Here is a 22,554-nt window from a genome sequence, read left to right as displayed (position 1 = left end):
GTATTGCCTATGATGGATTTTCAAATTGATGTTACCAATTAATTATGAGATTAATCAATCATAATGCGTTTCCTAAAGTTTAAAAACCATAACACTCTAATTTCCAAAGTATCATGGATTGATTATTGCCGAAATTGATATGATATTAATTTTACCATATCAATCACCCAATTATGATTCAATGCCATGAATTATTTACCATATTTAAACGAACCTCTACATATTTAAATACCTCACCTCAACCACAGACCTGTACACAACCACCATATTTGGAACACCACCTCTCTCAATCTCGAATGGCTGCCGGAAACGATGATGAAACCGAAAAGCAAAATTTTCTGTTTAATACTCCTCGAAAATCAATTGCCGAATTGGTAGACTGTCGTCAGGTAAATGCCACAATTTTTTATGTTACTTTCTTGATTTAATATTAAAGTTTACTTATTTTAAAAGTTGATTATGTATAAAAGGTGGAGAGGTGTATTGTTATGGGCACAATTCACTTTAAACGAAAAAAAACAATAGAGATAGGGCTGTTCTTTACTTTAAATATTGCTAACTATTTTTTATTATTCACTTGAACAAGATGATTCAGAAAATTCTCAAACATTGAAGGATTTTCCAACGTAATCTTCCAGCCCAATGACGTACCAGAAACTGATGCTCTCAAGAAAAGGTAATGTTTTATTTCGTCTCATCTATTCCGTTATGTGATTTCTAACTTATCTTAACGTTTTTGATATCATTCGTATAATGTTTACAAGTATTCTTAATTTGTAGACCCACTTTTTTTTTTATTAGGATTGCAAATGAAGAGATATTTTCTGAGCAATTGGAAATGACTAAAGCAACTTTGGGAAGGATTCCATTTTTAAAATTATAATTAATGTTTATCATTTTTCACTATTATGTTCCCTATTTTCTGGACCTTATATTATGAAAACAAAATAACATCATCTATTTCGTTTTATCTCAACTTATTTAAAGTTGCGATTTAATTTGTTTGTTCATTTAGTTTATTTACATTTCTAAAATCTATGCAACCTAAGACCTTATACAAATATTAAAATAATTTGTCTAAAATAATAGTAATGCAAATTACTTACTCCTGAACCGAACTGCTACGTAGGCTATTATATGTTATGAAATATATGTCTCAAACTTATATACTTTATGTAAATATGTAGTTTAAATATTAAGGTTATATTAAGTATACTCACCCCGCGCAGAGCGCGGGTTATCACCTAGTTTCTTAATATATGTGAAAAGTCTAGAATATGTATCTTAAAAAAACAGAGGGAGTATTATACTATTAGAACATAATCCCCATTAGTATTATACCCTTGATTTTAAAATTATTTACAATGTCACGCTATTTACATCTAATTTAATATTAAATATTATTTATTTAAACTAACAAATAAATATTCCATATATTTATAGTAATTAAAATTTTCCATTATTTGTGAATGATAATAATTTTAATTGTTATGCATATTATACTTTCCATTTAATTGAATGTCATTTTTATGTATAATATTATTTAATGATCAGATATGAATATATACATGAAAATTAAAATATATATATATTATTATTATTATGTCGCTTTTGTACATAATAATGATATGCCAATTTTGAGTGTTCAAACATTTTTGAAAATTATCTTAAAATTAATTTTTAGTTCTAAAATAAATAAAAATAAAAATTTATCATAGTTTATTAGTAACCAAAAAATACTATTTTCATAGCAATATTTTTTTTCCTATTACCATTGTTTCATTTTCTTTAAATGACATAATACAAGTTTCACTAAAGTCTAAATAATTAAACATTTTTCAAATTTATAATATTAAAAAGTACTATAAGTTATTTTATAAAAATTTCAAAAATATTATAATCTTTTTTTTTTCAGCGGATCATCTAATATCGGATCATAGGTTAATAGCGGGGTTTGGAATTTTTACCGGGATTTCCAAGATTTCCAGTTACAATTCTTTTTATTAAATTGAACCGATTGTACATATATCACTGGATCTATCAGTCTAACGACATGTCTGGATCGGATATGAAAACACTGCTTGAAAATCAAGTGTTATAATAGATCAATTTTTTTTGAAACACAAATAGAATTACTTTAAAATCATTTATTTCTAATAAAATTTATAAATTCAATCAAATTTTCTTAAAATGATAAAAAACATACCGCATAAAAATATACCCACGGTTTTAGAGCGCATGTTAAAATATAGTAAATTTTAAATCAATATACCAACAGGCTGTTATAGCCAATGGATCCGATCAAAGCTAATATTTTGATTTTAACTTCATAACTGACTTGACGAAACTTTATTCATAGTTCCTTTAACACAAGTTTTCGTTTTGTTCCTTTTTGAAAAAGAAGATAAACTGAACTTTCTGAAGATGAAGAATACTAAGTTGAAGCTAAATACCGAAAAGAATTAGTATATCGAAATTTCAAGAAAATGTTACCAAGTATCAAAACAGCGTAAGATTGACGTACGTTGATTTAAATTGATTAGCATTGCACTCTCTGCGCCTCCTAGCTTCTAGTTTAGTTCATGTTGAAAAGAGTTTATATATTAGAAGTTATAAATTATAGTCCATAAAGCTTAAAGGGGCCCAGTAGATAGTATTAGAATCTGATGCAAGTTAAGTTCCAGGCCGGTCCAACAATACTAAAATTTATTATGGGCTATTTTCTAAGTATATACCACTTGGTCATAACGGGCCATTGTTGGAAACATAACAAGATGATAATGGGAAGTCTTGACGGTTAAGTTCGCGCCACCAGTACATCCCGAAAAGGTTTTCCTGTGTACTTTGTCGCATTGGATCATAGACCGGTACTAAGTCAAACCTCGTGTCTGAAGTATACACTTGGCTTATTCAGACCAAAGAGTGACTCTTCTTCATCATATCTTTCGTCTTCTCCACCAGAAAGGTTTTTTAGACTCCTCTGTCTCTTTATTGCAAATAGACAAATAACAGATGGAGAACCTATCCCTAGTTTCTTCTTCAGCTTCTTGCTTCGAAGCTATTATTTGGATGTGGTTTTCACTTCCTCTCCTCAAAATCCTGTAGGGTTTTCGCGCTGGACTTCTAAAACCGTTGCTTCATAATGTTGATATAGCTTTATGATAGTCTTTCAAGATGTATCACCAGACGAAACAGCAAAGGAAAGTCCACTTTTTGTTAAATAGTGGTGATCAAGATATGAAGGTTCCTTTCACATTAATGACAAGCATGGAAGCCAAGTACGATACCACACGCAACTTGCTGGATACAATTAAGAGTTATGCCAATAATCACAATAGAAACAGACGAAAAAGATGAATTGAAAACCATTAATTTACAAAAAAACTATACGTGTAAAGAATATTAGAGATGTGTTGACAACTGGCTAACTTCATTGCATTTAATTTAAGAGTCAACTCCAGAGTTAAAAACAAAACAATACCCGGTCAGTGGTGACTTATAGCTTAACGAGAGACTAGAAGTAAATGGCTAAGAAGCTGCTTCTCCTTCTTTTAGTGATCATCTTGAGTCCACATGCAAATTCTGGCTCTATTGTCAAGTGTCTTCCTGGTTTTGAAGGTCCTCTTCCTTTCGAGCTTGAGACCGGGTTTGTTTTTGTTTTCATATAATCTTCATGTATTTTTTTTTATGTTAAAAGAGTAAGACCAAAACCATATACAGTATTTAGATCCACTGTTGGTTTGTCACTGCTCAGGTATATTGGAGTTGGTGAAGAAGAGCAAGTGCAATTGTTTTACTACTTCATCAAATCTGAGAAGAATCCAAAAGAAGATCCTCTTCTTATTTGGTTAACTGGAGGACCTGGCTGCTCTTCTATCACTGGTCTTCTTTTTGAGAACGGTATAAAAAATCTAAAAACTCTATATGATCTAAAGGAAGACAAATGTGGTTTGAATTGACAAAAAAAAAAGCAGGGCCTGTGACATTTAAGGTTGATAAGGGTTACAATGGAGGTAGGCCCACCTTGCTTTCTACTACATTTTCATGGACAAAGGTACACACTAAAAAAAAAAATTTGTTATGTACCTCACTTTAATATTCGTAACATTTGGTTATTGTGGATCATTGTTTGTAGGTTGCGAACATAATATTCCTGGACCAGCCTGTTGGTAGTGGCTTCTCCTATGCAACAACTCAATTTATTGATACACCTAGTGACTCGGGAGAAGCTAAGCGGATCCATGAATTTATTCGCAAGGTAAAAAAAAAAAAGAAGAAGGCTAACTAACTTGAGTATCCGATAAGCCCATAACCAATAGATCTACCCACCCTAAAGCTAGTTTGTGAGTTATGACATGACTTTTAAAAGGCACTAGTTAAATTATCTGTTTCCTAATCAATGGTGTAACAACACTTTCTTGAAGCATTCATCTTTTCTTTTTCTTTACTGAATATAAGACATTACTGTTTAGATGTGTTGTTGTTACTGTACAGTGGTTAAGTGAGCATAAAGAGTTTATCTCGAATCCGTTTTATGTGAGTGGAGATTCGTATTCTGGTAAGATCATTCCAGCCACCGTTCAAGAAATCTCCAAAGGTATGTATGTGTGCTCTTCATCTTTTGTTTTTCTCTCTAGATGTTTCATTTTTATAACAAATTCTACATGATGATATGATTGACTATGCAGGAAATAATCTTGGGTTTAAGCCTCAAATAAATCTTGAGGTTGTACTTGGCTGCTTCTTATGTTAACTATATTATAATTTGTCAAACAAACATTTGTCACTTCTATTTTCTCTTTACAAATAGGGTTATGTACTAGGAAACCCTGTAACAGATACTGAATTTGACCATAACCAACGCATTCCATTCGCACATGGGATGGCACTAATCTCTGATGAACTCTACGAGGTACGTAACTATCACATGAAAGGAGTTAGATAACAAGCAACCTATACAAAACTCTTTTTGTTTGCAGTCGTTGAAGAGAAGTTGCAAAGGAAATTATGACAATATAGATCCACACAACACAGAATGCTTGAAACATTTCGACGAGTTCTTAAAGGTATAACACTGATCATAATAGTTGTACTCTTATCTATAGTGTTCAAGTGTCATTCAGTATCCCTAACCACAAAAGCAGAGTAAAAGATAGTATATACATTATATTTTGTGTAATTATTATACATTTTTGGGGGTTTACATTTGCAGTGTATATCTAGAATAAACTTTGCTAATATTCTAATACCACGGTGCGATCCCGCCTCGTCTCCAAGAAGATACATTCCCCTTCCAAACACTTCGGCTCCGTCTACTGATGATGATCATTGCTATGTAAGCAATCCATATTCTTCCTATTCGTCAATGCTATATGCTTCTATCATATATAGTATTGGAATAGTAATGAACTTTTGTAACCATTGAGTGTAACACAAGAATGATTTTACACCCACTTGTAGGAATATACAGATTTACTATCTTCCCTCTGGGCCAATGACGAGAGCGTGCGGGAAGCACTTCACGTGGTAAAGGTAGAAATACAAGCTTTGAGTTTTATAATGCTAAATAAACAATGTACAATAAAACAACTTTGAATATATGATTCCAGGGAAGTATAGACAGATGGGTGCGGTGTTCTTCGGGTAAGCCATACGATTTCGACATCAAAAGCAGCGTACCATACCATATTAATAATAGCATCAAAGGATACCGATCTCTCATCTTCAGGTTAGATTGGTTTGGGACTTTGTAACGTTATAGTAAACTCTAATGGTTCTTTTTTATTTTTGAAACACTCTAATGGTTCTTTTGTTTTGGTTAACATATAGTGGTGATCATGACTTATTGGCGCCTTTTGTTTCAACGCAAGCATGGATAAGATCTCTTAACTATTCCATTGTTGATATGTGGAGGCCATGGATGATACACAATCAAGTTGCTGGATACACTCAGACTTATGCCAATAAGATGACTTATGCTACTATCAAAGCAAGTCTTTCTCCATTGATCTTTTAACATGAGTCTTTGCCATTAGTATAAGAAAAGGTAACAATTAACTTTTTAATGGTCTGATTTTGATTTACAGGGAGGTGGGCATACACCAGAATATAAACCAAAGGGAAGCTTTATCATGTTTCAGAGGTGGATTAGTGGTCAACCTCTATAATTTGCCGTAAACAGCTTGGATCGATCTAAAATCAAAAGCATAAATAAGTGGCATAAGTAGAACTATAAAACTGAATCTAAAAATGGACCAATTTCAATTAGTTTTTTACTTTAAAAAAGAAGATTATTTTGCGCAACAAAGCACTTCTTAATTTTATAAACTAGGCCTAGATGTTACACAGCATCTACCATTAACCAATATAGGCACATCAGAGCAGTTCCAATGTTTGGAAAATTCAAAACAATATAATCTATGAATTGTTACATTGTTTATGTGATAACGGGAAGATAGAGAAAGCATTGGTGGTATTGGAAAACTTAGCTACCACGTTTGGAAGAGCTGAGTAAGTTATGTCAAATTTAAAACTGCACATTCTTTTTTCATAATGTATTCTGTATACCAATGTTTTGTTTTATGTATGTATCAGGTCTTCTCAATTCATTAATTTGTATCATTCACTTTCAAGTTTGAAAAACAATGAATGATGAAAGTAAGTAAGTAATACAAGACCTGGATCATCACAACTGTGTAAACGTATGACCCGCCGAAACCAGAGACCATAATCGCTTCTCTAATTCTAACATCGGCTCAGAACAATACAACATCTAACTAAAGCATATCATGACAAAGCTCCGCGCCATGGCTCCAGTTTTGTACATTCCACAAACACACACCCTGTTAAAGAAAGTCGGTGAGACAAGAAAGTGTATGAGAATCTTGACATAGTTTTACAGCTCTCCTCTAACTTCTGTTTTCAGTTTATACAGTATCATCCTGTTAAGATAATGAGGATTGTGTTTTATTTTTGGGGGATTCAGAGATGGATCCAAGTAGCAAGAAGAGATAAAAAAAGAAAAGAAAACCAACCTCGCTAGTCTGTTGTTTTGCTGCTAGTCTCAGACAATTGATGTGTCCTGCAGTCAAAAAAGTTTTAGCGATGAGTACAAGCTACTATGCAAACAACACAGTTTCATGATATGATGATATATGAGAATTTTTTGACTACTGTGGAGAAACAAAAAATGAAAAGCTGGAGAGGTTACCATGGTGATGAGGATTGGCTGATACCGAGCCCATTGCAAGTGAGTATCATTCCCTTAAATCTGGCAAGATATTCCTGTGTAATGAAAGCATCGAGATATCTCAATAAAAAACTCATCAAAAAAAAAACTAAATACCACGTTCTTTCTTTCTTTTTTTCCTTTTCAAATGTAAAGAGAACATGTTACACACCCGTAAAGTATACTTGTGGATCTCATAGATACCGGTTAAATCATATTCAAAACGTGCAGCAGGATCCATCAGCACTGCATAAGAAAAAAGAAGAAGCTATGTAACTTTAGCAATTCAAGACACGACAAGAGATAGAGAGATCACATTGTTCTCTAAACTCTTATCACATTCTCAATGGTACAAAGCTATCTTTGAGGTGACCACAGAGTCACAGGCCAAAACAAATGCTTGCATAAACTTAAGAAAAATAGAGAGCTGAGGATTGCAACTACATAGGTTGCGTCTATACTTCAACACAAGAATAAAGGTCAAGGAGCTAAATTTTGTTTCTTACTCCTCTTCCTACAACGTTTATCTGCTTTATACTGTATATGCATAAAAACAGAAGGTGCAAAAGGAAGACTTTTACCGTTATAAGCATCATTTATCTCTATAAACTTTTCTGAAGCTGCACTATCTCCTTTGTGCTTATCAGGATGCCACTTCTGTAAAATGGAACAACCAAAAGCACTCTCAGCCAGAGAAATAGAACAGCATTTTTCTTTTGATCTAGAGAAATACTAATAAAACACAATCTAAAAGAAACAAGGACATTTCAACAGATAATTAGAGAAGGGGTTGTTGTTGTCGAGTGCACTAACCAAAGCAAGCTTCCGGTAATTCACTCTGATCAGTTCCTCAGTTGCGTCGTAATCAACTTCTAGAATCTTATAGTAATCCTTCAACCACACAAACAAACAAAAACTCACAAGTTTCAGGATTTAAAAGTAAAAAAAAAAGTGGACTACTAAATAAGAATCCAAAAGAAAGACCAATGACCCTTGAATCTAAAGAACTTATTATACTCAAACGAAACTGAATCAGATCTTTCATGTTCCAACACTAACATCAACAAAACCAGACATCATCCATTTTTTCCCAGGAATATTTTTTTACCTTAGGGGGAGGAGGAGACTTATCATTGTCTTCCATCTGACAGAGACACAAACAGAGGAGGAAGAATCTCCTCCTCGCACCTCATCAAACAGAAACACCCAGAACGCTAAAAAAAAAGTGAAAAGGAAGATTGAAAGTGTTTCCCTTTCGGTTCTAACAAAAGATCAAAAAAAACGAAACTTTTACTGAGAAAATGGGATTAGTTGAATCGACGAATCTTGTGGGATTGCTTGTGCTGGGAATTTTGAGGAATGAAAGAAAGGTTTTGGATTCTCTTTTAGACAAAAAAGAAAAGGTTTCCCGAATCCTTTTTTAGATATTTTGCATTTGTGACGAGGCCACCGGCCAATGTCTATCTATCTCTCTATCTCTCTTTTATCGGTTTGTTTCAGACATCTTATCCTATGTCCACTTTGTTTTTGTACATAAATACAAAAACAAAACTTATTTTAGTTTAGTTTTTTTTTTCTTTACATAAAATGCATATCAAGTTATCAACTAGGTATGTCTGAAAACTGAATACTGCTGAGTTGAGTTTAGCTAAATTGAATTTAACCAATTTCAAATTCATTAGGAACAACAAATAACTGTATAATTCGCTTTGCAAGAGTGTGTTACTACAGAGGCCTCTGAGCACAGAAGCAACCAGAAAAAATGAAAAAAAAAAAGTGAAGCACTAACACCAAATCAGGACTGTTTTTGAACTCTGGTTACAAATGAAAAACATAGAAGAAGAAATATGTCTGGTTTCCTCAAGTCGTAGCTTCAACTTCCGGGTCAGTTTCCACAGGTACATCATTGGGAGAAGAAGAAGTGTTCTTTTCTCGACCTCTTAACCGTGAAGAAACATTGTCAATTGCTGAGTTAAGCTGTTCGATTTTCTTATTCAACGTCTCTCTTGTTTTCTCCAAACCTTCATCGTAGTACGTTGGTTCTTGTGGCTTCTTGAAACCATACTCATCTTCTTCACTCATTATCGATCTTCTGATCTGAAACCCGAGATTAGAAAAACAAACAAATTTTATAAGCTAGATTTGTAAATGATATAAACCAAGTAGCACATGAAACAGTCATGAGAACTAAACCCCAATCAACTCATCATTTCCAACAGAGTTCATACAAAGACACTATTAGATTAGTAACATAGTCCAAAGCCTCTGAACATTAGCTATATATATTATGTCTCTACTATTTTCCCCATCAAGGTTCCAAAAGAATTAGAGACAGAGTGACATAAAGATTAATAACCTGTGGAGCAAAGATATACGCGACAGCGCCAAACACAGCACCTCCTAGAATAAAACCAGCTATGAAATCACCACCACTTCCTCTCCTATTCCCTTCGTCTCTGAAAATCATTAGTAGAGCTAAGTTTCAACAAGACGTTCATTCATTCACCCACGAGAGAAAAAACAGAAATAATAAACCGACATGCATACTTACCCATACCGTGCAGAAACTGTAAACTTGCGACTCCGGTTTGATTTCGTCTGAAGAGTCAATACAGAAGTGTTACAATTGGAATTGAGCTTTGTAGTAGACAGTCCATTTGCTTTCACAAGATGAGATTGAGACCAACCTGTTTCCACCAGATTCAAGAACTACAAATCAAGAAGCTTTTTTTTTTTACTACAAGAAGATATGCATCTCTCAAAATTCTTCTCTCACAGATCAAAACGCAACTTAAGAGTTCTAAGTTGTTCAGATATTCCCTCACAAAAATACTTAGTAAAGATGAGGGATTGGCCGTATAAAATCATGCATGGGAACATCAATAGACATACTCCTTTGAGGAGCGGGGATGGAAAGTGAGAAGGAATTGATTACCTGAGAGAGTAAGATGAGCAACACAGGACGCCATTTAGATATGTAAAAACCAAGAGATCTGATGATGAACACTGGGAAGACGAACAAGACACACCTGTCTTGATATTTTATACTAAAGCTGAATTACCAAAGAACCCTTCTCATGCGTCTTGAAAACTCACCACCAGTACACAAGTAAATATATATAGAGAGGGTTTCAGAAGTCTTTTGTTATTCTATAAATAAAAAACCAGTAACTAAAAATAAACATTCGGTATCTTTCTTTCCCATCACCATTTTCATATACAAACCTGTGATTTTATCTCGTTGTAGTCTTCTTCAACAACTAAGGACACTCATAATAAAATAAACTTAAACAATATAACCTTGTTATCTGGGAAGGTCTCTGAACAGAAAAAACGGAGTATTCACATTCTTCTTCTCCTCTCCCGGAAACGAGAGTGATAACGACAGGGAAGCAGAGTCATCATCTTCTTTCTCTTTTTCTTTATTCATGCTGTGACTACTTTGTTCGCTAGCGCTGGGTTTTCCCGCTAAGAATGGCAATAGTCCAGTTCTTTGTTCACCTCTAAATGGCAGCTCGAGATTTGGCACTGTGCGTCTGCTGTTGTCGTCGTCATTGTTATTGCCAAGTGGGATGAGATCATCGTCTAGTTCCATGTCCTCTCCTTCCACATTTAAGTCCAAAGGGAACACGACTTTGGGACTCTTCTTCATCATCCCGGTATCATTACCAATTGTATCCCGTGATATGCTGCTGCTGCTGCTTTCGTTTTCTGTCTTCAGCTTCTTATGCGGAGATCCTTCGCATGAGACTTCATTACCGAGCTCCATTTTCTGGTTCACGGTGGCGGGTTTTGTCAGTTCCCAAACTTGACGCTTCCTGTGACTAGCCGGACTACTGTGAAGATCTTTCTCTAGAGGATTGACTTGGCAAGGAGGCGGAATCTCTGAGCCCGTGACAGTCAAAGGCACATCCTTTCTACCACCTAAGTCTTGCTCTTCAACCTTCTTCACTAGACTATCTCCAGAGTTTGATCCATTAGCTTGACAAGGAACATGATTCGCACCTGGGGCGTCCTCTTTACGAGCAGTTTCCTCCTGCATTAAGGAACCCGATGAAGTTGAGAGATGAAACTGTCCTATTATGAGTTCAGATAAGATGGAAAAAAAACATTTACGATTTACCCAAGGACTAAGAAAAACCAACCTTTGTGATCCATGATCGCGCAACAGAGGATTCTCTGTCACTTGGATTCTCATGGCTAAACACATCTGTCCTATTTTGAGTTTCATGTATCTTGTGTGGGCTCTCACGTAGAGAAGTCGCTTTCTCCAAACTCTTGGAAGGAGAACTCGTCTGGCACAAGTCATTGGGGTCTTGATCACGGGGCAAAACATCTGAAGCAAGCAAAGATGTGTTCTTTTGTGGGTTTGTACAAATCTCTTTTCTCCCTCGGAATACACCCCAAAGGAAATATAACATGTTCCAACCTGCAATTAATAAACTCTGTAAGTACTGCTTTCACACAAAAAGAAACTGGAATTACATTCCAAACAGATTATTTAAATCATGGGTGCTACTTTGGTAAGCATTCTTACGCTGGCAATTCGGAGGAAGCTGGTTGGATGCAAAAATCAAAAGCTCAACATTATCGAGGTTTCCTTTCAGGGCTAAATCTTTCTTGATCATGTTATCTACGAGGGGCTTATAGTTTCTCTCATAACTGTGACACACAAGCAGCAACAAAACTCTCGTCAGGAAAAAAATATTACAGTCCGACATTTAAACCAGTAAACACAAAATAAAAGCGAGTATGAAATCTACCTCTCAACATCCTTTGCAAAGAAGAACACAGCTATATGGTCTTCCTTAGTACCTTTGTCTTGAAATTGTGCAGGCCATGTACTTAGCCGAGGTACTTCATTCAAGCTAAACTTTTCTGGAAATTTATTCACCACTTCAGAAACCTTGGGTGATGCTAAGGTTGATAGATGTGCTTGCATTCCGCTATGCATAGCTGACTGATTTCTAGCTTTCCACACCTCCAAGTTTCCTCTGGAAAAATGATGTGAAAACTTACAGTTCAATATGCTTTAACATGGACATATATATAAGAGGGTATAGCTCAACGGAAAAGTCAGAGGGCTGGAGAAAGAAAACTTACTGCCATATAGACTCATGGTCAGGAATGGCTGAGCTTCTCAACAGAGCAGGTGGGGATACTAATGGCCAATCTCTCATGACAGACTTCAAAGAGGGAATATTAACTTCAGGCTTCATATCAAGTTCCACAGATCGTGGAGGCATCATCGCATCAACACCAGAGGGTATAAGCTGTTTTTCATCTGTTACCATTGTCTGTTTGTACGGGTCAGGAGCAGGCCATAAATTCGTATGCATCTTTTGAGGTAACTGATTTCGTAAAGTCTTATCAGAACTAGGATGCACATTAGATGCCACGGACGTATCACATTGCTCCAATACTCTATTCTTGCCAAAGCTGGGCTTTTTACGAAGAGCAGCATCTACTGCTGCTCGCAACCTATTACCCTTATTTATATCCTCCCTAACAATTTTAGTGGTGGCGGGATCACTATCAGAAACGCTTGAGGTGTCATTAGATTCTGCAGTCTGGCCTCCTTTTTGAGATGATGGTAAGCCTTTTGCATCAGATAACAGGCTCGACCTTTGGCGCTTACCAAACCCTTCTTTGCTTTTCTTCCCTGTCTCTCTAAATTCCCTGGACCGCGGTAATCTATCCTGCGAAGGTGCATTACCGTTGCTTGGCACACCCTCACCCGCGCAGAAAGTGGATGGCAGTTCATCCTTACAGTCAGCTTGACTTGAACTTTGCTCGCGGGCATTGCACTTCTCATTTATGGAAATATCACCTCCTGTAAAGAAGCGAGATCATATACTAAAATGATTAAAAACATATACAAACAAAATACTATGGAAGATGGCGTAACAGAAGTACCAATATATCGACAAAATGATAGGAATCATACCAGAAGTAACAGGATTTTCTAGACGGTTCCGGTTTAGATTGCTAACTTGCTTCGTCAAGCTACCTCGTTTACCATCAGACCGCAAACCCTTCAAATCACGGGTACTGTTTGCATATGAAGAACCCAAACTGCTGCGTGAAGTAAGCTTCTGTTCGGTGGAGGCTGCTGGCGCATTAGCTTCTGTGCTACCATCCTTCAGTTGCTTTGGGCTTTTGCCTTCTTGTGAATGATACACTTTTGACGCAATCATTTTTGCTTGCGAGTCGTTTCCACTAGAACTCCCAGTGTCTGTAGTCCTACTTGACATTGATTTGCTTACATTTCCAAAAACACCCTCCTTTATACCAAGAGAAGTATCTTTCCCAATCTTCTTTCTTGGGACATCTATAAGTTGCACTTTTGGTTTCGAGCTCGAACTATTGAAGGAACTGGATTTCAAAAATGCACCTGGACAAACAAAGAAGTAATGTTCTATTACCGGAACTATGACAATAAAGATAAGGCAGAGTTGCATTCAAGGAGAGAAATCCCATTATACAGCCTACCTTTTGGAGGTTGAAGCTGTGAACTAGTAGAGCGTGCACCTTCTGTCTTATCAGTGAAAGATGATTGATGACTTAGCTTTCCCCTTGGACTGTCTAAGCCCTTGAGTGATGTTTCGCGAGATAAAGCACCTATTCTGGGGAGAACAGATTTCTTGGGTGACCCAGTTGAATCTTCAACCGCCTGTCTTTTAGCATCTGGAGCTGCCTCGATCTTATCTGCGTGCCTTTTGCCTGAGCTATGTGGACTGAGGATTGCTTCAGTTTCTCTTTTTCTCTTAGCTTCTGCATGTTTCAAGTTCGTTAGAAAATTTTGAAACAGAAAATGTGAATCTAAGTTTTGTTTGCTATTTTTTCCCCAAAGACAGCATGGTTGGTTACATATTCAGCTTTACCTTGCTTCTGTTTTCCAGCTTCCTCGCCAAACTGACATTCTTCACAGAGCCAATCACCCTCAGGAACTGCATTGAGCCTTTCCCGCATGCAATAGCTGAGTAAAACAAAACTATATTATTAGCACAGAACATGGAGCTACCTTTTATTGATGGAACGCATGTCAATCAATATCAAAAACTAATATCTATCTAAAATCAAATCAAATTATATTACTAACAATTCGAAAACATCCTGAATTCAATATTGCCATTAGAATGTTTTCTTTCACATGAATAGAAGAGCAGGCTTACATGTGTTCTGCACCATCACTGCATCCGGTGCAGATAGCAAGTAGATCTTCACGACCCGCATCTCCACAGATATCACAAACTTTTACCTATTCAACAAACAAAAAGAAAAGGCTCAGTTTGAAAAAAAAAATGCACCCAGAAATTAAGAGTAGATATTACAGAAACGAAAAAAAAACAAAGTAGGTGTATCACTAATTTCTAATATGAGACAAAACCGCAATACTTACATCATGTAAGACCATTTCAGAATCGCTCTCGCTCTCAGACATAGCTGATGAGACTGACTCATCTGATTTATTGAAGGCAACCCTTTTAGTTGACTTCACATCCTTCCCGTTCTGGCCAGATTGTGAGGATCCTTCAACTGAAGTTTCCTCTTTGTCCGGTCCTAGTTTTTCGGATTCTGACAGTATCCCATCTTCCTGGCCCTCTAAACGGGTAGAGCTCTGATCTAACACATTAGCTGATGCAGACCCTTTATGTTTCATCCTGCTCCCAGATAAAGATGTCTTCGAAGTCATTGCAACAGCTCCGGGATCATTCGACATCCCAGAACGTCTGATTGTTTCCCTACTCTCAGCATTCTCAGAGAGAGCATCGCGACTGGAATTAACAAGGTTGCTTGCTTCACTAGCAGTGTTATTTGAAGGCAAAAGACGGTCCTCATTTACAGAACACTGGCTTCCAGCAACTCCGTGGCCGTTTTCATCTGATGACTCGTCAGATTTTGATCCAGTGAAACCCACGTTACGATGCTTGCATGATGAACAAGGAGCGGAACAAACATTGCATGTCCCAGAGTCCATTTCCGGAAAACCCCTCTGATTCGTTGAACGCTTACCGACGCTTCTATCAGCCTGCATACGATACAATAACAGTTAATAACAAAAACAAAACAATCCTCAATATCAATGAATTACGAAGGACAAGCTGCCTCATTTTCAATTATCAGACTGTCCATAATCACATCACAAAACTATTCAAACAAGAACGACGAGCAAACTCATGATTTAACTGGCAATAGCATTACATGAAGATTGTTTATATTAGCTGCTACCAAGTGTATAATAACACCAACACAAATACTCAGAAGCAACACCAACTCTAGATGCGAATTACATAGATTACTATCCTCCAATCAAAAAAGATGTCATGATCAACTGCATGATCTAAGCCTTAGTTATGCCATTTCATCGCTCCTTCTCATCCAGGAAACGGACAAAGACAATACAAAAACAAAAGGAAGAAAAAAAAGAGGGGATTTAGCTAAATCTCACCATCTGCAATAACCCTGACTCAAAAGACCGGTTCCTATCGTGCTCCTCCAACTGTTACAAATGGACAAAAGAACATATTAAAAAAAAATCAAATCTTAAACCAGACATAAGAATAAGATACTGATCCAAAATCAACCCAGACAAGAGAGAAATCGAATTAACAAATCAAATCCACAGAGAATCGTAACCCATAAAATGCGGAATCTTATAGATAATAATCTAACAAATTCACAATTAAAATTAAAAAATAATCTAACAAAATTGGGGGGAAATAACATTTGCATGATTCAGGTCCTCGAGATCACCTTCTCTTTCTAGAATTCGATTTTCCCCAAATTCGGAGCAAACGAAACCCTAATTCCCCCAAACCCTAACTTCTCGATTCGATTCGATTCCTATCTGTATCCCTCGCACACCAAAATCTCTCTCTATCTCTCTATCTATCTAACCCCTCCTTGAGTGTTTCTGAGATTTGAGTGATGGCTCTCTCTCCCTCGGCTCTCGCCTTTCGTCGTGATTACACAAAACAACACGAGCCAGAGATGAAAGCTGTTTGTTTATATATATATACACCTCTCCTCTCTCAGGATCTATACTTGGATACATATATTTATACAGGAGTGATTTACGTTATAAGTCACTTTTTGAGTTTTTTTACCATCCTAAGTCACTATGTGATACTAAGGTACTTCTATGTGACAAAAAGACTAACAACCCCTCAACTAATTAACACACAGCAAATTAAATTTGTTTCACGTATTGCCGCTTATGTATTTTTGGAAAATATTTCAAATTCAAAATTTTTTAACTCATCTTTTAATTACAACCACATGATTATAATATACCTCTTTACTTTATTATTTCTTCTTCTACCTGTTTGTGTGAACTAAAAGAAACACGTAACCAAAGTCGACCTCTTCATCCACATTGACGATGTCTCTTCTTCGCTCACCGCTGGAAATCTCCACTCCGTCTCACGGCCGTTGTTTGAGATATCTTCTTATCTATTTCTATCTTCCCTTATTCGTCGGAATTTTATTTTCTACATCGTCCTCGCTCATTGATGCTTTATGTCGGTCTTAATCTGAGTACCATTTCAAGTTGTATTGAATCTATGAAATCACAGATTCAACGGTGGGAAGACGAAGACCCCAAGGTTTATGACAAGATGAAAAAAGGCGATCTTGGAAATCCTTACTCGGATCCATTCATGGGACTGGTTAAAAAGAGTAGAGAGTAAGTCTAAAACATGATTCTTTGGTTTTGAAACTAAAGTTACAATTTTTAGTGTGAGTTGTATTATTGTGGTGTTTCTTGGATCTGATTAAAGCTTTTTGATTTGCGTTCGGATCCATTCGGCTTTTGTGCTTTGCAATGAAATGTTAATCTGAATGTTATATAAATTTAGAATACCACAATTTGTAAGTTTCTGTAACATATCCACCTGATACGATGTATATGTGTACATGAAAGTCATATTGTACATGTGTACACCTCTAAGAAACAAAGACAAAATATATCACCGAGTCTCAAATATGCTACTAAAGCATGTCTCAACGTGAATGTCTAGCATTTGATGAATGAAACATATGACAGGTCAAAAAAATAGCAGTTTAGCGTTGTCCATATATACTCCAAGGTCGTAGATCTCCACATGTACATTAGCTCGTTGATATCTACATGTACACATGTACATTTAATTCACATATACACCAAACTCATTTTTAATGATGTGTACACATAGTTCCCAATATCCACATGTACATTGGTATGATATGTTTTAGTGTATAAGAAGTGAAAGATGGACACATAAAACATATGTACATACAAGGGTGTTTCGATGGATATTAACATTTATTAATGTACTACACACATTGAATATGTTTGAATTTTTACATATATAAACGAAAAGCCATCTATATGTAATCTTATTTTCGACCATTGTCGTGTACACAACTTCTGAGTGTACACATGTACATTAATTTGCCTAAATATACATGTACACAAATTACAAATATCCACATGATTCTTTTTACAGACATCCTCAAGCTCAATTTAACCCAAGAATTCATCAAATTCTCAAAAAATTGTTACGCCGCCATTACCTCATGGATCCCTTGAACATATCAATCTTCGCATTCCGGAGATTCACAGTAGTTCCCGGCTTCATCAAGTCCACTAAAACCCCACCAAAGACAGAAACTTTTTAGTACCAAAAAAACAGTAAAGTCATCAACTTTAAGTAACCCATTGAACGTCAGATCCTAAAGAGATTATCTTTACTTAACCCTAAAAGATTCAATCGAGAAAAGGTCTGACCTTGATCGTTACGAGCGGTGAAGAGGTTTCTCTTCCTTTAATTCCGTCGAGCTCTCCGACGCCAATCTCGCCGGGTCTGTTCCTCCCAGTCCGTCTTTAAATTAGTTACTCTAATTCTCGTCATCACACATCCGGCGGTGCGTAACATCTCTCCGCCGCTGCGTAACATCTCTCTGCTGCTGCTCATGAACGAAAATGAAACTGTCCGATGTCACGGAGTTAGAGCGAGGGAGAAAGTGAGAGATTAAGTACGTAAATTGATACCAGATTGAGTTTTCTTCAAATTGGCATCTTTAATCGGTTTTATAAAGTTGATACCTTTTTCTTCTTCTTCTTCTTCATTGTCTCATCTTTGAGTTACGGCGGAAGAAAGAGAATCAGTGGAAGAAAGAAAAAATTATTAAAAAGGTAATAAGTATTTGTAGTTTAATTATATATTAAAATGATAATAACTAATACCAAAAGGATAACTATGACTTTGTACATGTTGACAGATAAGCAAAATGCATCGGAAGAAGAAGAAAAGTGTCTGAGTATACCAAACTGATCTAGAGTGATAATAATAAATCCAAATGTGACTCAGAGTGTAATTATTTCTTTATACAGTTGTATAAAGTTCTGCATTAATTAATTTTTTTTTGACTAATATTAGGTTGTTATTATAGATTTTTAATCACACACAAGTTTAAACGTGGTTTGCTGACTTTTTACTGCTTTGTTTAAGTAGTAAGTATAGAACTAGATTCTGATCCGCCCTTCAAAGGGCGGATATATTTTTTGTTTTTTATTTTTTTATTTGTGTTTTATTTATATTCATATTTACTATATTTAAAAATTATTAGTTAAAAGTTTTGATAATTATATTGAATTTGTGATGTTATATAACTATACATTTGTACACAATATTTTGAAACCGATCCGAATTTGCGATTAAACCGGTAAACCCGTGGATCTGATATGTAATTTGGTTTGAGTTTTAGGAAAAACATCATTGTTTAATAATCTGGTAAAACCCACAGAAACCCGGTAAAACCAATGGAAATCCGCTAAAACTCAAAATTCGGTTACCAGTTGAACCACTGATTAAACCAATACGTAATTTTTAATTATTAACTTTTTAGATTTTTAATTATATTATTAGAATATGTTTGTATTCTAATTAGGAAATTAGATTTTTGGTTTTTATATAAATACTTAAAAAGTTATTAATATGTTGTAAAATTTAGTTCAAGCACATGAGCCTTTCATAGAAAATCTACCCGTATATATCCACTTTCTATATTTTATAAAATAGGAGTAAGGAAAAAATACATAAATACAGTATATTAGTCCATATCGTATATGTAGAAGGCGGTTATATTTTGATTCCTGAATATTTTTGGTTGTTAAATAAATACTATGATTTTGGAATTAGATATAGGATAATTAATAGGTGAAGTAAAAGAGTAAGGAAAATGAAACAAAAATATATATATTCGTACATTTATGTTGCAATATTTGTAGCCCTTAAAAATAGGACTTAGTGGTTATGAAGATTGACTATATATTAAGTTATGGAGTTTTCTTATTATTATTATACGGTTACTTTAGTTATATTAATATGTAGATAAGCAGTTATATATATATTTTTTAAATTGGACACAACTATTATCAAGAGGGAATGATCCTATTTTAATGGTATTAATCATAAATACCGCCTTAAAAAAACGTGATAACTGATTTTGGTAGAAAAAAATTATAACATTGTCAGCCTTTTGATAAGGTCAGCGTTTTGCGTTTTAACAAAAATATATTGATATATTAAAAAATCGTTAAAATAGGAAGAGAGGCAGTTAAATAAATAGGAAGAGATCGTTGCAATATATTGATAAGAAGCAGTAATTGAATTTGGATAAATTAATTATTTGATTCCTGAAATGTATTTTTTTAATTATTTTTGGATAAATTTAATTATCCTGAATTTGGATAAATAAATTAATTATTTTTTACATAAGTATTTGTTCTATTAATTTTGTTATAATATAAGACCCATTAAACTAAATGAGTTTATATATATATTTGATTCCTGAAATGTTATTGTTTGTTATATAAATACTCAGAATTTAAATTAGATATGAGTCTTATTATTAGGTAACAAATAGGAGTAAAAGAAAATATATTAACCCTTTTGAATAAAGAAAAACATATACGTTATATTATTTTTGGGGGATAAGCATTGAAGGTCCTATAATTATGGAGTAAAGAAATATACATCACGTTTATATTTAAATGCAATTTGATGATTCTACGTAGTATTTAAGAGGTGGTTACTTAGATGCAGTTAACAAATAATTGTTATACCACTAAATAATATTTATAAAATGATTATAGTTATTTATGTACAGTTATAAAAATTAAAAGATGGACATAACTTACTATCAATTGGACATGTTGAAGAATTAATATAATATATTACTGTTTACTTTATTACCTTCTCTCTTGTCTTCGTGTCTCTGATTCATCCCCTCTTATGACTTTTTTTTTTGGAAAAATTGGGTACGAATCTTTACTTTTAAACGTAAAGAAGGAATATATCTCCGTTATCCCTTTTCGTTTTTGTCTTTTAAACTTTTTTGTTTGGTAAAATCTCTTGGGTCAACTTTTTTTTTTGGTAAAATCTTTTGGGTCAACGTTTTTTTTGGTAAAATCTTTTGGGTCAAGTTTTATTTTTTGGTAAAAATCTTTTGGGTCAACTTTCCTCAATTTTAAAACCTTTTTCTAATAAACTAAATAAATTTACATATGAATCTATACTATTATTTATGAAGTGATTTTGATTACTTGTCATGTTTTCTATGATTTTAGCTAATTTTGCTTATTTGTCATATTTTTATAGTTTAAGCTAAATTATCATTGATGTATTATTTGTTTTGAGCTGAGCCACTAAATCATTTATTTAAAATAATAGCCTTGATAAATATTCTATATAAATAAAAACGAATTTTATTTTATTAATGTTAAATTTATATGATATATTAGCTTTTCTTATTTGTCATATTTTTATTAGGTTTTAGACTTTTAGATAGGTTATTACTTTATTATTAGTTTCTAACTATTCACTAATTTATTTTAATGATATAAAGTTTATATGCTATATTAAATAATTGATTGCAAAATAATATTTTAGAATTATCAAAAAAAAAAGATTATTCTTCTATATATATTTTTTTGTGCTTATCTGAAAACAATATTTTTATTATAAAAGTTAAAAAAAAAATTAAGATACAAAACAATTTATTATAAATATTAGTCAACCAAAAAATATAAATATATTTTCTAAACTATCTCTAAGATATGATTGTTTTAAAAAAACTTAACACAATAATAATATAAGTATATATTTTGATTAAAAGTATTTGACATATATAAATATTTTGATGTTTGATTTAACTATTTAAAAACATAAATAATAATTTATTATGCTGGTTTTAGATTAATAAGACATAAATTAATAAGTATTTATAAGAAATTTATGCCCGCATGTGCGGGCAAAACACCTAGTTTTGTTTGAAAAAGAGCTTAAAGCATGCATCACGGAGCCATTCAAAGCTTGAAAAGGAGCTTACAGCCATGACTAATAAGGTTGCCACGGTCATGCTAAGGTGAGCTCTACTACTTTATCACGGAGTCCTTTTTTCCTTCGAGAGGAGACAACTAGTTTTTTGAAACTCTACATTTGTCACTTAAGATGTTTTTCTACGCGTAATCGAACTCTCACCGTGTATGCGTCTTCCGAATTAATCATATAGCACTTTTTGTATGGAACAGGGAATAAACATGCAGCATCAATTCTGAGAGCATCATTCTTTTAAAACTGTTTTATAAAACTACGTACAGATATTGTGTTAGTTTTTGCTTCTCTTGGTTCTTTATAAGACTTTGCATATGGTACTCTTGATCTGATGTTTATATCTGCTTGTAGACCCGAGAGGCAGGATCCAACATTGGAATCTCAAAAGATCCTCCACTGTATGTGTGCAGGCAGAGAGACCTCTATTGCCTTCCATGCACGATACGTAGATTTGCTTTACTTTTATACATTTGCATTCTCTTCTTCTTTTTCTTGAAACAGTTCTGGCGATATTACTCTCTTTTCTGGAATATAATTTGATAGATTACAGTTGGCGCAAACTATCTCAAATTAAAACAGATATACACGTGAACACAAACGACATTCTCACCTTTCTTTGTTTCAATATATATGTGATGTAACTTGTACTTACTCGGAGAAGCAAAGCAAGTCAAAAGTCGTCAAAGACATCTTCAAAGCGAGTCTATACTGTTTATCAAGTCAACGAGAGTCATAAATTTTTCTTAGCTTATTGATATCATCGATGACAACTTGTGTTTGAATATTCTCAAGTCTCCTCCCTAAACTCGTTTTACTTGGAAAGTCTTTATAATTCCCCATGTTCAAGTGTTGTCTGCCATACCAATTTGCACTTGCCAAGGCTGCTATAACATCTCTCACAAAATGGGCATAGTACAATGTTCACAACTTGTCTTTTCTTCTTGC

The 22,554-nt window shown here is 34.3% G+C and overlaps 4 protein-coding genes and 2 long non-coding RNA genes across 10 annotated transcripts; 2 read left to right on the top strand and 4 right to left on the bottom strand.

Annotated features, from left to right (window-relative positions):
* The first annotated feature begins 3,467 nt into the window (after window positions 1-3,467).
* LOC108843971 (serine carboxypeptidase-like 7) lies at window positions 3,468-6,739 on the top strand. 2 transcript variants are annotated; one of them, XM_057005342.1, is made up of 14 exons: window positions 3,468-3,646; window positions 3,755-3,900; window positions 3,975-4,054; window positions 4,136-4,258; window positions 4,495-4,597; window positions 4,689-4,726; window positions 4,811-4,912; window positions 4,980-5,066; window positions 5,213-5,335; window positions 5,461-5,532; window positions 5,610-5,728; window positions 5,830-5,993; window positions 6,091-6,510; window positions 6,595-6,739. In XM_057005342.1, exons 1-13 carry the CDS (start codon window positions 3,525-3,527, stop codon window positions 6,165-6,167), a joined length of 1,356 nt encoding a protein of 451 aa, XP_056861322.1. In that variant the 5' UTR covers window positions 3,468-3,524; the 3' UTR covers window positions 6,168-6,510; window positions 6,595-6,739. The 2 variants fall into 2 exon arrangements, with proteins under 2 accessions (XP_056861322.1, XP_018472646.2); XM_018617144.2 differs by having other exon boundaries at window positions 3,469-3,646; window positions 5,830-5,989; window positions 6,087-6,510.
* Window positions 6,605-8,730, bottom strand: LOC108843972 (uncharacterized). Of its 3 annotated transcripts, XM_018617146.2 has the most exons (8): window positions 8,523-8,729; window positions 8,337-8,442; window positions 8,042-8,119; window positions 7,810-7,885; window positions 7,401-7,474; window positions 7,211-7,284; window positions 7,035-7,081; window positions 6,605-6,842 (listed from the first exon to the last, which is right to left on the bottom strand). In XM_018617146.2, exons 2-7 carry the CDS (start codon window positions 8,370-8,372, stop codon window positions 7,039-7,041), a joined length of 381 nt encoding a protein of 126 aa, XP_018472648.1. In that variant the 5' UTR covers window positions 8,373-8,442; window positions 8,523-8,729; the 3' UTR covers window positions 6,605-6,842; window positions 7,035-7,038. The 3 variants fall into 3 exon arrangements, with proteins under 3 accessions (XP_018472648.1, XP_018472649.1, XP_018472647.1); XM_018617147.2 differs by having other exon boundaries at window positions 6,605-6,941; window positions 8,337-8,730; XM_018617145.2 differs by having other exon boundaries at window positions 8,337-8,730.
* Window positions 8,731-8,902: 172 nt separating this feature from the next.
* LOC108847320 (uncharacterized) lies at window positions 8,903-10,317 on the bottom strand. Its single transcript, XM_018620526.2, has 4 exons — window positions 10,164-10,317; window positions 9,780-9,915; window positions 9,585-9,684; window positions 8,903-9,325 (listed from the first exon to the last, which is right to left on the bottom strand). Exons 1-4 carry the CDS (start codon window positions 10,195-10,197, stop codon window positions 9,089-9,091), a joined length of 507 nt encoding a protein of 168 aa, XP_018476028.2. The 5' UTR covers window positions 10,198-10,317; the 3' UTR covers window positions 8,903-9,088.
* Window positions 10,318-10,355: 38 nt separating this feature from the next.
* Window positions 10,356-16,262, bottom strand: LOC108847318 (uncharacterized). Of its 2 annotated transcripts, none has more exons than XM_057005340.1 (12): window positions 15,986-16,262; window positions 15,681-15,731; window positions 14,631-15,260; window positions 14,404-14,489; window positions 14,113-14,207; window positions 13,721-14,002; window positions 13,176-13,622; window positions 12,332-13,061; window positions 11,992-12,222; window positions 11,766-11,890; window positions 11,374-11,657; window positions 10,356-11,264 (listed from the first exon to the last, which is right to left on the bottom strand). In XM_057005340.1, exons 2-12 carry the CDS (start codon window positions 15,681-15,683, stop codon window positions 10,533-10,535), a joined length of 3,645 nt encoding a protein of 1,214 aa, XP_056861320.1. In that variant the 5' UTR covers window positions 15,684-15,731; window positions 15,986-16,262; the 3' UTR covers window positions 10,356-10,532. The 2 variants fall into 2 exon arrangements, with proteins under 2 accessions (XP_056861320.1, XP_056861321.1); XM_057005341.1 differs by having other exon boundaries at window positions 16,130-16,254.
* A 1,253-nt stretch (window positions 16,263-17,515) lies between these two features.
* LOC108816202 (uncharacterized) lies at window positions 17,516-18,447 on the bottom strand. The gene is made up of 3 exons (XR_001943807.2): window positions 18,318-18,447; window positions 18,000-18,200; window positions 17,516-17,858 (listed from the first exon to the last, which is right to left on the bottom strand). It is a non-coding gene; the product is annotated as an uncharacterized LOC108816202 (long non-coding RNA).
* Window positions 18,448-21,288: 2,841 nt separating this feature from the next.
* Window positions 21,289-22,347, top strand: LOC130509680 (uncharacterized). The gene is made up of 3 exons (XR_008943672.1): window positions 21,289-21,640; window positions 21,807-21,882; window positions 21,961-22,347. It is a non-coding gene; the product is annotated as an uncharacterized LOC130509680 (long non-coding RNA).
* The last annotated feature ends 207 nt before the right edge of the window (window positions 22,348-22,554 follow it).

The sequence above is a fragment of the Raphanus sativus genome, chromosome 3 (assembly GCF_000801105.2).
Source record: "Raphanus sativus cultivar WK10039 chromosome 3, ASM80110v3, whole genome shotgun sequence".
NCBI lineage: Eukaryota > Viridiplantae > Streptophyta > Magnoliopsida > Brassicales > Brassicaceae > Raphanus > Raphanus sativus.
The sequence above is the reverse complement of the archived record's forward strand: the minus strand, read 5'-3'. Positions and strand labels throughout refer to the sequence as shown.

What these genes read in the sequence shown, in the direction of transcription:
- LOC108843972 (XM_018617147.2), bottom strand. Translation starts at nt 8,372, where the DNA reads ATGGAAGACAATGATAAGTCTCCTCCTCCCCCTAAG. An exon ending in AGTCTCCTCCTCCCCCTAAG is followed by an intron (nt 8,120 to 8,336) that starts GTAAAAAAATAT and finishes GTGTGGTTGAAG; the next exon opens with GATTACTATAAGATTCTAGA. An exon ending in TCCACAAGTATACTTTACGG is followed by an intron (nt 7,285 to 7,400) that starts GTGTGTAACATG and finishes TTCATTACACAG; the next exon opens with GAATATCTTGCCAGATTTAA.
- LOC108847320 (XM_018620526.2), bottom strand. Translation starts at nt 10,197, where the DNA reads ATGGCGTCCTGTGTTGCTCATCTTACTCTCTCAG. An exon ending in ACAGTTTCTGCACGGTATGG is followed by an intron (nt 9,685 to 9,779) that starts GTAAGTATGCAT and finishes AATGATTTTCAG; the next exon opens with AGACGAAGGGAATAGGAGAG. An exon ending in CGTATATCTTTGCTCCACAG is followed by an intron (nt 9,326 to 9,584) that starts GTTATTAATCTT and finishes CTCGGGTTTCAG; the next exon opens with ATCAGAAGATCGATAATGAG.
- LOC108843971 (XM_057005342.1), top strand. Translation starts at nt 3,525, where the DNA reads ATGGCTAAGAAGCTGCTTCTCCTTCTTTTAGTGATCATCTTGAGTCCA. An exon ending in CCTTTCGAGCTTGAGACCGG is followed by an intron (nt 3,647 to 3,754) that starts GTTTGTTTTTGT and finishes GTCACTGCTCAG; the next exon opens with GTATATTGGAGTTGGTGAAG. An exon ending in AGCCTCAAATAAATCTTGAG is followed by an intron (nt 4,727 to 4,810) that starts GTTGTACTTGGC and finishes CTTTACAAATAG; the next exon opens with GGTTATGTACTAGGAAACCC.
- LOC108847318 (XM_057005340.1), bottom strand. An exon ending in AGCTGGAAAACAGAAGCAAG is followed by an intron (nt 14,003 to 14,112) that starts GTAAAGCTGAAT and finishes TGAAACATGCAG; the next exon opens with AAGCTAAGAGAAAAAGAGAA. An exon ending in TTTGCAAAGGATGTTGAGAG is followed by an intron (nt 11,891 to 11,991) that starts GTAGATTTCATA and finishes TGTGTGTCACAG; the next exon opens with TTATGAGAGAAACTATAAGC.